This window comes from Leptodactylus fuscus, chromosome 7 (genome assembly GCF_031893055.1).
Source record: "Leptodactylus fuscus isolate aLepFus1 chromosome 7, aLepFus1.hap2, whole genome shotgun sequence".
Lineage (NCBI taxonomy): Eukaryota > Metazoa > Chordata > Amphibia > Anura > Leptodactylidae > Leptodactylus > Leptodactylus fuscus.
The window spans coordinates 108279138-108293561 of record NC_134271.1 but is presented as its reverse complement, the minus strand read 5'-3'; the positions used below and the strand labels follow the sequence as shown (position 1 = coordinate 108293561).

General features: G+C 42.0%; 1 protein-coding gene across 1 annotated transcript in view; it reads left to right on the top strand.

Annotated features, from left to right (window-relative positions):
• Window positions 1-14424, top strand: part of KIAA0586 (KIAA0586 ortholog) — a 102119-nt gene that overhangs the window by 74407 nt on the left and 13288 nt on the right. Inside the window, exon 31 of the mRNA XM_075282718.1 lies at window positions 9420-9479. Within this exon, the coding sequence (XP_075138819.1) occupies window positions 9420-9479 (60 nt within the window). The remainder of the gene's footprint in view (window positions 1-9419; window positions 9480-14424) is intronic.

Genomic DNA, 14424 nt, shown 5'->3' with positions numbered 1-14424 from the left:
ATAGTGGGCCGCTGTGCATGTGTAGCAGCAGTTGTAGGGTGGTAGTGGGCCGCTGTGCATGTGTAGCAGTTGTAGGGTGCTAGTGGGCCGCTGTGCATGTGTAGCTGCTTGTAGGGTGCTAGTGGGCCGCTGTGCATGTGTAGCTGCTTGTAGGGTGCTAGTGGGCTGCTGTGCATGTGTAGCTGCTTATAGGGTGCTAGTGGGCCGCTGTGCATGTGTAGCTGCTTATAGGGTGCTAGTGGGCCGCTGTGCATGTGTAGCTACTTGTAGGGTGCTAGTGGGCCGCTGTGCATGTGTAGCTGCTTGTAGGGTGCTAGTGGGCCGCTGTGCATGTGTAGCAGTTGTAGGGTGGTAGTGGGCCGCTGTGCATGTGTAGCAGTTGTAGGGTGATAGTGGGCCGCTGTGCATGTGTAGCAGCAGTTGTAGGGTGGTAGTGGGCCGCTGTGCATGTGTAGCAGTTGTAGGGTGGTAGTGGGCCGCTGTGCATGTGTAGCAGTTGTAGGGTGCTAGTGGGCCGCTGTGCATGTGTAGCTACTTGTAGGGTGCTAGTGGGCCGCTGTGCATGTGTAGCTGCTTGTAGGGTGCTAGTGGGCTGCTGTGCATGTGTAGCTGCTTATAGGGTGCTAGTGGGCCGCTGTGCATGTGTAGCTGCTTATAGGGTGCTAGTGGGCCGCTGTGCATGTGTAGCTACTTGTAGGGTGCTAGTGGGCCGCTGTGCATGTGTAGCTGCTTGTAGGGTGCTAGTGGGCCGCTGTGCATGTGTAGCTGCTTGTAGGGTGCTAGTGGGCCGCTGTGCATGTGTAGCTGCTTATAGGGTGCTAGTGGGCCGCTGTGCATGTGTAGCTACTTGTAGGGTGCTAGTGGGCTGCTGTGCATGTGTAGCAGTTGTAGGGTGGTAGTGGGCCCCTGTGCATGTGTAGCAGCAGTTGTAGGGTGGTAGTGGGCCGCTGTGCATGTGTAGTAGCAGTTTTTGGGTGGTAGTGGGCTGCTGTGCATGTGTAGCAGCAGTTGTAGGGTGGTAGTGGGCCGCTGTGCATGTGTAGCAGCAGTTGTAGGGTGGTAGTGGGCCGCTGTGCATGTGTAGTAGTTGTAGGGTGCTAGTGGGCTGCTGTGCATGTGTAGTAGTTGTAGGGTGCTAGTGGCCGCTGTGCATGTGTAGCTGCTTGTATGATATAGTCTTTGATGTTGGTCATGTCAGAGTAGGAGCTATTGTTAGCTCTTCTGTCTTAAAGGATGGGTCTCAAGTAGGGGACCTCCATATGATGTCTATATTCCTTAATAGAGTATATTGACAGTGGTTGTTCTAATGGCATCAATTACAAGGAAAAATGATGAAAAAGTACTTAGCTGGCCTGGGCTTTTGACTTGACAGGATCCCTTTAAATAGGTCCGGTCTTTGCCTTCTGCCACTACTTTTGATCTGGATCTTTGGCCCTCCTACCATTATTATTTCCATATTCCTAAATAAAGCAGATGACTAGGAGTGTCTATAGTTATACCACAGTACTTGTTCACTTATTCACTCATTTATGTACAGTTGTATTCTTCTTCTTATGACTTGCCCAAATAATATGAAGTGTTCCTGGGTCATCTCCAGAAAGCCCCTGAACAATCAGACGTCCTATGCCCTGGTGCAGCTGAAGATCTTATCAATACGTTCCTTGTTCCCTTATGACTTGTATGTGACGGCTGTGACAGGACCTGATAGTTTGAGATCAGCCAGGTCTGTTTGAGCTGTTCCTTGTTTCCTGCCTTAAAATTACCATTGGAGCGTTCAGGCCATAACACATCGCACATGCGTCTACTGATTAGATTATAAGGGGTTATTCTGCACAATTCAGTTCCAGAGACTAAACAATAACATATAAGGCGGTGATGGTAATTTAATTCACAGCTCCAGCCATTAACATTCCCTTTATTTGCCATACATCTACAGAATTCAATTATGTAAGTGCTTCTGTGAAAGCCAGTCTGCACCATTGTTACAAAAACAAAACTTCAGGTTCCCATCTGCGGCAGTCTCACCTGGCGGTATATTTTATTACCTTGGAGATGGCCATACCTAATCCTTAGCATTAGGCCTCCATACACATTAGATTATTGGTGAGTTATAATATGTATGGGCTACTTTAGGCAGATATTCCTCTGGACCACAGCTCACCTTACATGCAAACAAAGGATCAGACAGGTTGAAATCCTGCATGCCCAATACTTTTTCTTCCTGCCTTCTGGAGAGTCATACACACTAGGTGGTTGACTGGTTCTGATGAAATTTTTGATAGGGGGGGGGGGGTGTAGGGAGATTTGATGTAAATTGTTACACACTTGACTCCAACGAATCATGGGTTTGATATGGATCTTGTAGAATCTTAAATAAGTGAATAGTACATGTGAATATAAGAAACTTATTAATATATTAAATATAATGGGCTGCTCTCCTCCTTCACTCAGACTGTTTCTTTACATAGAGTCCCTGTACATATCAAGCTCACACTTAGAAGTTTATGGAGAGGGGAGGGGGAGGCTGATAATTGATTTATTGCATTGTTAGAGTCCTATCTTGTAAGTGCAGCAATGTAAGAATAGCTCAGTGTAGTAGCAATTATTTGTGGGGGGGTTTTCCAGCACACTCCTCCCCCACTCCCCCTTTCCATAGACTTGTATGTAAAAAAAAAAAAAACCTATTTCTTTAAGATGTTTTGCAGAGTTTCTTATATTCACCTGCACTATTCATTTATGTAAAGATACATTTGGAGCTATGATGGATGTCCGTGTGAACGCAGCTTTTTAGTAGCAGTGCAGACTTTATGACCTATTTTGCCACCCATACCAGCCAGTTAGTAAAATAGCACTAGGTTGCATACCCTAAGCTGATGGTTCTAGGTATCTGTGTTATGGTATAGGTACAAGTGGCAGATTTGTTGCAGGACTTTCTGTTTGAATGCCATGCAAGTTGCAGAAACAACTCCATTCAGATGTAGGAAATGGATTTAATGTTTCATAATGGACTTTTTCATCTACAATTTCAGATGTACTCTGAGGAGGCGAACAGTCACTGATGTTGGTGTAGCCTCACATAGTATACTTTAGCTTCCGATCTGCTCTTGCTTGCCCTTACTATAGCAATAAGTTACAGTGTGAACATTGCACAGTTTGTCAGGCCCCCAATCTGTGAGTGGATACAGAATTACAGCCTGTCAGTAATAATCTACATCTAATAGATCCGGCCTCATGTACAGGTAACCGTAACACCTCCTCCCTCTCCCTGGACACCTGCAATTTGTATAAGCATCTTAATCCTAATGAGCAAACCCAGAGGATAAGAAGTAAGATAATAACTGTGCATCCTTAATGTGTTTACAGGATGTGAAGATTGCCACTTACTAGGCAGATGTTAAGACGCACAGCTTTTGTGAAGACTGGTGTGAAAAGTGTGATGTCCATAAGTGACAGTAATAGCTTGTATCTGAATATGCATCCCTTCATAGTGATTTGTGTATACAGAGAGGGTATAGGAGGCCAAATATAATACATCTCTTACTTATTATCCACGCTTTTTATCATTCCACTTATATATGCCACTTCTGGTCTCTGGGTACCAGGGAGATGCCCCTTTGAGCTCACAGTTACCTGCTGGACCAAGATATACCATACTAAAAAAACTTTAAAGGATTTGTCATTTGTCCGGATAGGTTATCACTATCGGAACAACGGAGGTCTACAGCACCCATACCAATCAGCTCATATAGGCCACCAGAACTACTACTCTATGCGATATTAATAGGATGAAGAATGGACAAAAACCAGTGGAAGCCATATCTGCACTTCTATAATATACATGGTGCCAGTCATGGGGGTAACCAGGCTGCACCTTTTATTAGGAAAGCTGGCACTTAGAAAAGTTTCCTGTAGTCACTTGTTTATTGTAGATGATGGTCGCTTCTGAATCATCCTAGCATCTTTACAAAGCAGCATCATCTCTCCCACGCCAAATGCTGAATTATTTATTATATGGTGACATGGAGCAAATACACCTGGCTTTGTACTCTGAGAGCTTAGACAATAAAAGCCGTCACCTCCTAGAACATTGCCGCAGGTCAGCTTTGACACTAGAATGTTCTATCCTTATACCACATTGTAATTTATCCCCTAAGAGTACATTAGGGCCTGGATGGTCCCTTGGTTTCGACTCGTGTATGTCATCTGTGGTATCATTTCATTATCACTTGCGTGTAAGGAAAGGCTAATGTCTGGATATGCGCAAAACCTTAGCTGTCTACAGTGTTATATAAGGAGGGGAGAATGGGGAGGGGCAAGGAGATTTTGATCCAAGTGTCAAGCCTAAGCCCATCCTTGTATATTTATTCAGGTTTAGTTTGAGGGTAGGGCATATTTGGTGGCACAAATATTTCTACAGCTTCTCAATCATACAAGTTATGGGAGCACCAAAGGTGAAATGAACAGAAATTTCTGCGCAATACACAACAGTCGCTCCCATTTATTTCAGTGGGAGGTTTGTGTGCCTTACCGCTTTTTTTTCTTTTTTGTTATGTGCAGCTGACAATACATAACTGACAATAGAGCTTTGATTTATTACGGCCTTGGTGTTGGCGTAGAATATTTGGCACTATTGTGAGCGCTAGTCTTTTATTATAATTATTTTCCAGGCGGCACTATGTAATTACGCCTTATGAGTTATGACTACCATTTGTTGCTGAACTGTTTCTTCATCTATAAAATTTAATTTTCTCTTTTCCCTTATTTTAACATTCTTGTAGAAGGGATTACAATTTAAAAAAAAAAAAACCTTTCAGGTAGTAAATTTTGTTTTAGTACATATTGGGGGAAATTTATCATGCCTTGTATGCCAGTTTTATGAGTGCACAAGCCATAGAAAATTGCAATTTGTTGTGCAAATCATGGTTTTTACAAAAAAAAATTGCAATTTATACTCTCTTACACCACCCTGGACACTTTCCTGAAAGGGTAGTGGCAAGGGCCATTAGCAGGGCCCTTTATGATAATTTATGCCAGTTTAATACAGATGCAGAGCCCTGCTGGGTTTATGATCGGGCCTACACCTTATCATAAATGAGACGCATCATCCACCAGCACAGGGATCATCAAGATTGGCATCTTAAATAAATCTTGACTTGTGCTCAAATGTCGGTCCAAGGGCCATGTGACGGCTGTGTGTCTTTGACTCCAGGTGAAGGCCATGTTATTGTAATATATAGGTATCAGTTTGTTTATATACCTAGTCTTAGTTCTGGTCCTGTCAAACACTACCCTATATTACTACCGTATATAATACTATAGATGTCACCTTATGTCTGCCTTTCTTCTGACATGTCTGTTTTAGTAAATACAGATTTCCTAGAAGTTTGCATGCTGCCAGTTCCCAATTATTCCTATTGTAGGCAGATGAATATATGGCTATTACAATTTCCTTACTGGTGTCCCTACAGTCTGGTTTACTCCCTCTTGGAAAGGAGAATAGTATTGTCTAGATGGGAATTTATTCATACCTTTTGTGGAGGAATGGCAGCAGAGAAGATGCCACGTAATTGTTATTTTATGGTGGATACAAGTATTTAGTATAATGAGCATATGTGGAGAGCTGATAGGTCCTCTTTAAAATATCTAAAGCTCTGTACAGATTTGCCTTGGAGGCTCCTTCCAGAATCTCCCTCACATTCACTAGGGTTTGACAGGAGGAATAACACTATCCCATCAAAATGGCGAACACTTACAAGTTCATTGTAAATCAGGAGGGCCTGTCAGGCTGTAGTGGTATCTGTCCTACAATGGATATTTCACTGTATTCTAAACAAAAGTCGCAACGGAGATGTGAACAGACTCCAAAGGAGTCTTTTACTATGCACATAGTCTCTTGTAGCTGGGCTATTCAAGTCAATGTGGGTAAACCATAAGTTGACAACAAGCAAGAGATCTTTCTAACATACAGGTAGACAGAGGGCTGATATAAAAGATATCTGCTAGCTTAATAAGCTCTTTCACCATCCCAATAAACATGTATGTATATGCATGCATGCTACACCTAATTTTCTACATATTGCTGAAGCAGTCTTGTAGAAATCCTACAGAGAACAAAAGCTCTTGCTGATATGGTCCATCTTGAAGAATGAGTGAGGGGGAAGGACATAAAGAGAGTGTCCAATATTTCTTCTTGAGGTCTACTTTTGGCCCTTAGGCGTTTGCTCTATTTATCATTGACATCACGTGTTATTACTCAACCCCATCATTTTCATGGCAGTTGTCCTGGGCTTTGCAGTAATATAATATCTTTCTAGTGTAACAGAGGCTCCTGCAGGGGGAGAGGCTCCTGCTGCAGCCAGTTGTCTACCAGCATGTCACAGGACTGTGAGCTGGAGGTGGGACATGACTGAACTCCTCACACACAGAGAAGATTTCTACATTTCATATAAATTGGAATATGAGAGCGAATAGGATCAGACAAAAGGAGCTGGTGCATTTTTTGTGTGTATTTTCTGTGTGTATTTTCTATATTGCTTTAACTTTAAGAAAGGAGGATATGTGTATGTGGGGGAGGGAGGGACTATTATTATGGCAGATGATCACACTCGTGGAGCGTGGAGATCCAGCATGGCGACATCTGTTGCCGCCCAGGTTCATTTGGGTATTAATGACCAAGCTCAATGTTTGCAGAGATTTTTCATTAAAGACTCCATAACAAGTAATTATCAGGGGACACTGATTTACTCCAGTATATTCCATAAAGGGGCTATAAAGATGGAGAGAACTGTAGCATTGAACATGGACATAGGATTTACATGTGACCAATCTTAAACACATGCCGTTAGGTCTTGAGTGGCAGAGGACATTACACATCATCATTTATAGCCCGGGTGATAGGAGAAGTGCATTTTTCTGTGGACGTGCCACATAGCTGCTCCTTGTTTGCCTCGGTCCTTCCTGACTTATTGTCTTGTGTTAATTCTCTGGGGCAGTGATCTGACTTTGGTGAATGAGCCAATTGTTTTCCTTTGTGTTGCCCATCAAGTCGGCTCTCCATCTGGTTTGTATCAGACTGTTTTCACAGCCAACAACTGCTGCCTTTTCTATATCCTGACACTCAAGGGCCCCCTGCTATCAAAGCATTACTATGATAGCATGTGTGTCTGGGCCTATACAGCTGTGCACCGCAGCTTGAAACTATTACACAAGAAATACTCACTTAGAACTTGAACTGTCTCTTTCATTTCTAACAAATGATCTATGTGTAGTGGTAAGTATGAGGGCGGACGCACCTATAGCAAGGCTCCTATGTCACTGTCACCTTGGCAGATTATTAATGAATCCCGTAGAAATGCGTCTCTCCAAAAATAAACCTCTTACAATTGGTGCTTCATTGTTTCATGGCAATGTATATTATTTATTAGTATACCACTTTGTTATTATGTAGTGTAGTAGTAGTTCATTACGTTCTTAGATGGGTTTTCCAGGATTTTACATCAGTGATTTATTATATGTATATGATAAACAGTAGCTGTGCCTGGCAGCTCAGTAGGTTCAAGTGTATGAACTGTACTGCAGTACCAAATACAGCCACATGTGTATGGGCATCATGGCAGTGATGAGGTGGGCCATAGAGATGAGCGAGTACTATTTGAAACGGTCGTTTCAAATAGCCCGCACCCATAGGAATGAATGGAAGCGGCCAGCACACAGACTTTGGCGGTAGCCAGCCGCTTAACCCCCTGCGTGCCGGCTGCGTCCATTCATTCCTATGGGTGCATGCTATTCGAAACGGGAGTTTCAAATAGCACTCGCTCATCTCTAGGGGCAAGCACGTGCCATTGTGTCTGGATCAACAATTGAAGGACCATAACACTCACTAGATAGTGGCAGGATCAGAAACCCACCAATATCAGAGAAGTTTCTTTTCTCTTAAGGCCTTTGTGCAGACTTGGCAAATGGCGAGTTTTTAGAAATCTCACTGATCCTTCAGCAATCCTATTGTGATGTCTAAAGGAGGGTTCTGACTTTTTTTATATATATTATTTCATAGTGCTAATGATGGGCTCATGAACATTAAAAAAAATACTCCTCTCTCCCCGGGCCTACAGAAGACCGGAGATGCCCCTCAGCAGCACTATTAGATAATTAAAATATGGGTTGGAACCCCCCCTCTAAGAAGTCCCTGCTGGTCTCTACTTCCTGGTCCTATTTCAGTGCGAGGGAAATACCTGTCCATTCAGTCAGTCATTGGCTGAGTGGGGTCATTTCTGCAGCCAGCCATTGGCGGAGTAGGCATGCCCTGGCATTTCCTGTGTTTCAAGCAAGAAGGAAGTTGAGCCCATTGGGAACCATGTAAGCTTGAGTAGTGGAGTGGCAGTGGATCTAGGCAAGTACTACTGCTTTTTTATTTTTCAATCTATTTTTTTTTTTAAATCCCATTTAAGAAAAATATGGCCTACTTCTATATAGAATGGTCTTGTCCAAAAATGTATAAAATGGGTTGGTATTTTATATAATACAGTATACACCGTGCATAGAGATTTCTAAAAACATATATATATATATATATATATATATATATATATATATATATATATATATATATATAATTTCCAGATCTTTTGGGCCAGGTTTCCACAGTTCTTGGCCAGTGTCACTTTTTCTGTGATGCAGAGAGAGTTTTTCGGATTACTCTCCCAGTAACAAGACTTCCAAGCTGCAGCACTAAGTTCCTAATAGCACGATCCTGGCTCTGAAGACATTACCTTTCTGGTACAGCGCTTAGGAGCTGAGAGTCCTGGCTTCTGCTGGAGGTGTTAAATCCTCTGCGCTGTCACTATCTGTCATAAAGCAGATAAAGTGGCTCAGTCCAAATTGGGCACCAGTCCTTTGCAGATAGCTCCTACATTTGGAATGGAGAGCATTATCCTCATATCGCACAGACATAGAGGTGTTTGCCAGATGATTTCAGCCTGACGTTCTGGGAGAAAGCTATACTGGCAGCACTCTATCTCTGGCATACGTAACATCCTATTTATGGCGCACTCCAATGTCTTATGAGATTGCCTCATGCTGTATGGACTCCGACTGCAAAATACAGTTACATATGTCATCACAAGAGCTGGCCGTGTACCGTGACATTGTGCTGTTCTGTGACCAGGAATACATAACAGGCCATTTATGTACTAAGAAATATCCCCTATATCTGTAGCTGTATCTGCTATGCTAGCTGCTGGTTTTGCCACCGAACTGCAAGTTTGGCACAGGTTGCTATACATTTCAAGCAGGCATATCATTCCTATTTGTAGTGTTTAAGAAATTCAAGACATTTACTTGTTTTGTAGGAAATTCTAAGTAGATCTTATTCCCTCTAGATAATAATTTCACAAATAGAACTTTTTTTTTGGTTATTTCAGGAATACAAGAGGACTCTGACAGAACTCTAGTGGAGCCCAGTGTTTACCTCAACTATTCAGGTAGGACTATGTGAACACAATTTTTCCATCTTTTCTTGTCTGCAGTACTAAGAATTAACAAAACCATACACTTATTTTGGCACATTTAAGCCATATCCGCATATCTAGTAAGATGTGCCTAAAGTGAGCCACATTTACTCCAAAGTTTTGTCTCTAGTCGTAACCACAATAGTAAATCTTGGCCAGTGTCTGCAGGCGCTATGGAAGTTACATAAATAGGCCATCAATATCAGATTAGTGTGGGGAAAACCCATATAAATATCTGAATGTCATATTCTCTGTGCAGTTGGTGCATTGCAGTTTGTTTGGTGTGGGACTGCACTGAAACAATGTGCAGTACAATGCAAGTGAATGGGATTTAATAAAGAAAAAAAAATAATCAAAACTCCATTGACATGCTGAGGCAAAAGTCAGCACATATTTTGGGGAACGCTGCAGATTTTCAGATCCACAGCATGACCTATATGCAGTGTGTATAATAATGGGATTGTGGTGCTGGAGCCAAGCCCTGTTGAGTCTGTTCACATGAATAGTTGAGCTGCGTTACCAGGTACATCCCTTATACATATGTATGACACTGCCCATACAAATAATAAAGTGGATTGTGTCACAGACCCTTCATCGCCTACCAGGGATCAGACTCTCACTTTAAGGATAGGCCATCAGACTAGCTGGTAGACCTTCAAATATATCTGTCTGGCTCAGACATTACAGCTCTGTTGTCCAGAGTGTCTAGCATCCATAGCCTCCTTCCTCCCCTTCCGCTTTCTCAAACTCAGCATGGAGAAACTGAGTTCATCATCTTCCCCCACCTCACACAGCCCCCCTATATGAACATCGATCAAAATGAACGGTTCCACACTTACCCCCAGTCTATTGTCTAGGGGTAACTCTTGATTCTTCCCTATCCTTCAAGCACTCGACACATCTAACATTCATCGACAACATTCATCTAATCTGTTCTGTCCTCAACCCTGAAACTACAAAAATGGAACTCACTACCATAAAACACATAATAATAATAATAATAATTAATAATAATAATAAATTTTATTTATATAGCGTCAACATATTCCGCAGCGCTGTACAATTTGTAGGGTTCAAATACAGACAGAAAGATATATTACAAAGAAAGTCATTTCACACAATGGGACTGAGGGCCCTGCTCGCAAGAGCTTACAATCTATGAGGTAGAGACGGTGACACGAGGTAGCAGGGGCGGCATTGCTTATGCAGAGGTCAGACACTTTTGTAATAGAGGTGACTGTCATTACACAAACATACAACTTTATGAGCCGTCACCAGTCGTGTCCTTTAACATGTGGATGGAGCTTGGACATATAAAGTTAGCATGAGATGACATCATATCATGTGGGGAAATGTGGGAGCGGGGACAGAGGAGGGTTAAATTTTGGGGATTCTAGTTATAGTATGGAAGGGTTTACGTTAGAAATTGTGATATGCCTGTCTGAATAGATGTTTCTTTAGTTTGCGTTTGAAACTGTAGAAATTGGGAGTTAATCTGATTGTCCGGGGTAGAGCATTCCAGAGAAGTGGTGCAACTCAGGAGAAGTCTTGTATACGAGCGTGGGAGGTCCTGATAATAGAGGATGTAAGTGTTAGTAGAGATGAGCGAACAGTAAAATGTTCGAGGTTCGATATTCGTTTCGAGTAGTCCCTCAATATTCGACTACTCGAATCGAATATCGAACCCTATTATAGTCTATGGGGGGAAAATGCTCCTTTCAGGGGTAGGCAACGTTCGACCAAATTATACTTACCAAGTCCACGAGTGAGGGTCGGGCTGGATACTCCGAGCAGTCTTCTCCTTACAGCGTCCCCGCGGCGTCTTCCGGCTCTTCATTCACTCTGCCAGGCATCGGGCCTGGGCACAGCCGACTGCGCATGCCCGCACTACAAGCGGACTGTCCCCCACAATCACAATTTTCAAGAGGACTCCAAAGACTCACCTCTTCAGGAAAGCCTCCAACCTTCACTAACACTACTGCCACCACATCACCATCTGAACAGCGTCTACCCTCACCTCCTGTCTCTATCCCCCTCCCCTCTATCCCACTGTACCACTCGGTCACTGTTATTATTGTATTTGCTTTGTGTGTTGCATGTAAACCCTCAAATGTACAGCACCATGGAATTATTGGTGCTCTATAAATACATAATGATATTAGATCTAGGCAGCCATAGCTATTCCCCCAACTTCCTCTTACATATGCACCAAGCAAGGATCTGTTTTCATACGTGAGAGAGGAGACGACTCTAAGAGCAGCTTATTTCATAGTCAGCCCATCCTTTTCTTGTCACCAAGGGCCCATATACATAAGGTAATCCTCCAGTCCCACCAAAATCAGCAAGCCCAGATGACTTGTATCTTATGTGTATGGAGCCTTCAATCCCTTAAAATACTGTATATCAGAATACAGCGCAGCTAGGCCTCATGTGAAATAGACGCTTATACAAGCTTACATAAATGCTGAATACCTTACCTTCTGGCAAGACATGACATTCTTACGTCTATAACTGGCTACATATTGGATCACCTTCTAATTGATGCTTAATAGCCTTTTAAGAGTTTGTTGTGTGTGCCAGACGCTGAAGAGGATTTCATTTGATGCTGCGGTTTTTCTCAGAACTTAATTTCCTTCCCTGTAAGAGGTGTGGCGATGAGGAGATTAGGACTTAAGACATATCTCATATTGTTGAGTGACATGTAAGTTATTACATATTATTATGAGCATTGTACATGAAGGATTGGGATCACTATGTCCAGTTATGTTTTAGGGATGAATGGTGAGCTTTTTATTTCTTTTATGGGATTATTCTATTATACTGCCTTTCACTTATGAGCAATTTCCTTATTGTGTCCTAAAAGGCCCCAGGCAGGATTCTTTGTACAGTGTATTGATCTGTCCTGTACATTTTCAGAAGGCAGTATGTACACTGGGTACCTTTGTCTTCTGCTTACTGGTCTGTACTATGAAGCACTGATCTCTGTACATGTAACATAGGCGATACAATTTTTTTTCCTTGTTCTTTACCAAGATACTGAATTTTTACTAAATTACAACAGTTGAGTCACTTAAAAAGGGCACTTAAGTTAAAAGTAAGTACTAGCCACCCAGAGGTGTAACTTGGACCCCTATGCAAAATCTATGATGGGTCCCCTACCTACCTTTTAAATTAATGGTATATTTATGTGCTTTATCTCTTTTTTGTTCATCAAATTTTAGCTATGTATAGCAGGGGGTCCCAGTTGCAGGACCCCAACAAAGAAAAGAATTGTTAAAAGTGTATTATTGCAGGAGTCTTTTTATGGTTTCTCGCATTATAGTTCGAGGTTTAGTGTCTCTTTACCTGTTTGTATTATTTTTAGTTTGTTTAACCTATCAGTCAGAAAAGTGATAACATTTGGGTTGGGGTCCAAACTCTGGGACCCCCAATGTTAATGAGAAAGAGGGTCTTTTAGTCCTTGTACCTTGCTGGAGACCAAGATGAGCATGCGGTGCTGACAACATGATCGTTTGGAGTGAGGGACAGTTCAAAAACAGAGACCTTCATTCTCATTCCTGGAAATAGTAAGGATCCTAAAGGTCGGACCCTGATTAACTCACTATTACCATGCTATCTGGCAGGTTATACAAGCAAAAAATCCAGAAATACTTCCTTGTTACTACCCTGTAGACTCTATAAGAAGAGCTACTCACACAGACTAAGATGCTGGGTATCATCTATGGGGAATCTGTGCTTTAATTGAAGGCCTGGTTAAAGGCACGGTACTCTTGGATTCTCTTATAATGACAAGTTGAAGTTAAGCTCATTTTGCTGATGGCGCTGGAATACCTCGTCTATACCGCTGGGAGCCTCATTACTTTGCCTGCTTTAAGGTGTAATTTAGTCTAACACCTGCGTTCTTCATTACATTTCCTGCCTCATTTCAGCTCGGCGTAATTCTGCCAATAGTAAGAGCGCCATGTTTTTCTCACTTGTTAGGTGGTGATAAATCATTACACTTCAGTCCACGGTGTTGATTACTTTGTGATATAAAAACATTGGCAGAAACTTTTGCAGGTGCAAGAATGTTAGAGAAAAATCTCCAGCTGTGTTATGTGACGGCGTAGACTGCAAGTGAATCCATTTCTCATCAGGTATACCTGGCTGGTTATTGCTGGGGTTATACCTCTAGAAATCTGTCCTTTTTTTAGATTGTACTGTCCATCTTTAGAGCAGACATTAGAAAGGGGTGCTGAATAATTGGAAAGCTTGGCATTGCTTAAGGAATTAGTGGGAAAAAAAATTCTAGTCCTGCACCCCTCACCTGAGTGTATTTGACACCCTGCACTTATATTATGAATATTGCCCTTATATCAATGTCACACTTTGGTTTTTCTGGGGACAGGGTCAATGTGTGCTGTATGTCATGCAGTGTTACCGCCCACTTGGCTAGTAGACCCTATTCGGTATCAGCACCAAAAGGGCTTATATGTCTTTGGACACCAGATGTTGTTGTAGGTCATTGGACTCTTCAGACCTGGTGACCAGTCCTATGAGCAAATTAGGGATGACCAGTACATAGGTCTCCTACAAGAGGGATGACTGGACCATACTTTCAAGGCTTAGTACCATTAGGGACCCCTCTGTGTGTTTTGTAGCTTCACCCGACACTCGAGCACTCCCATGAGATAGTGGACTCATCTGTTTGCCTAAATTCCAGTGAGTACGAAAGGTTTTAATTTTTAAGGTTTTTAATTTGCTAATTGAAAAATGTAAACAAACTTATCTGATTTATAAAATATAATTTTTAATAATACATAATAATAATAATAATTATTATTATTATTATTATTATTATTATTATTATTATTACTATGCAATTTCTGGGAGCGTTTTTAATGCAATTTCTTGAGTCAAAGCCAAAAAGTGCATCAAG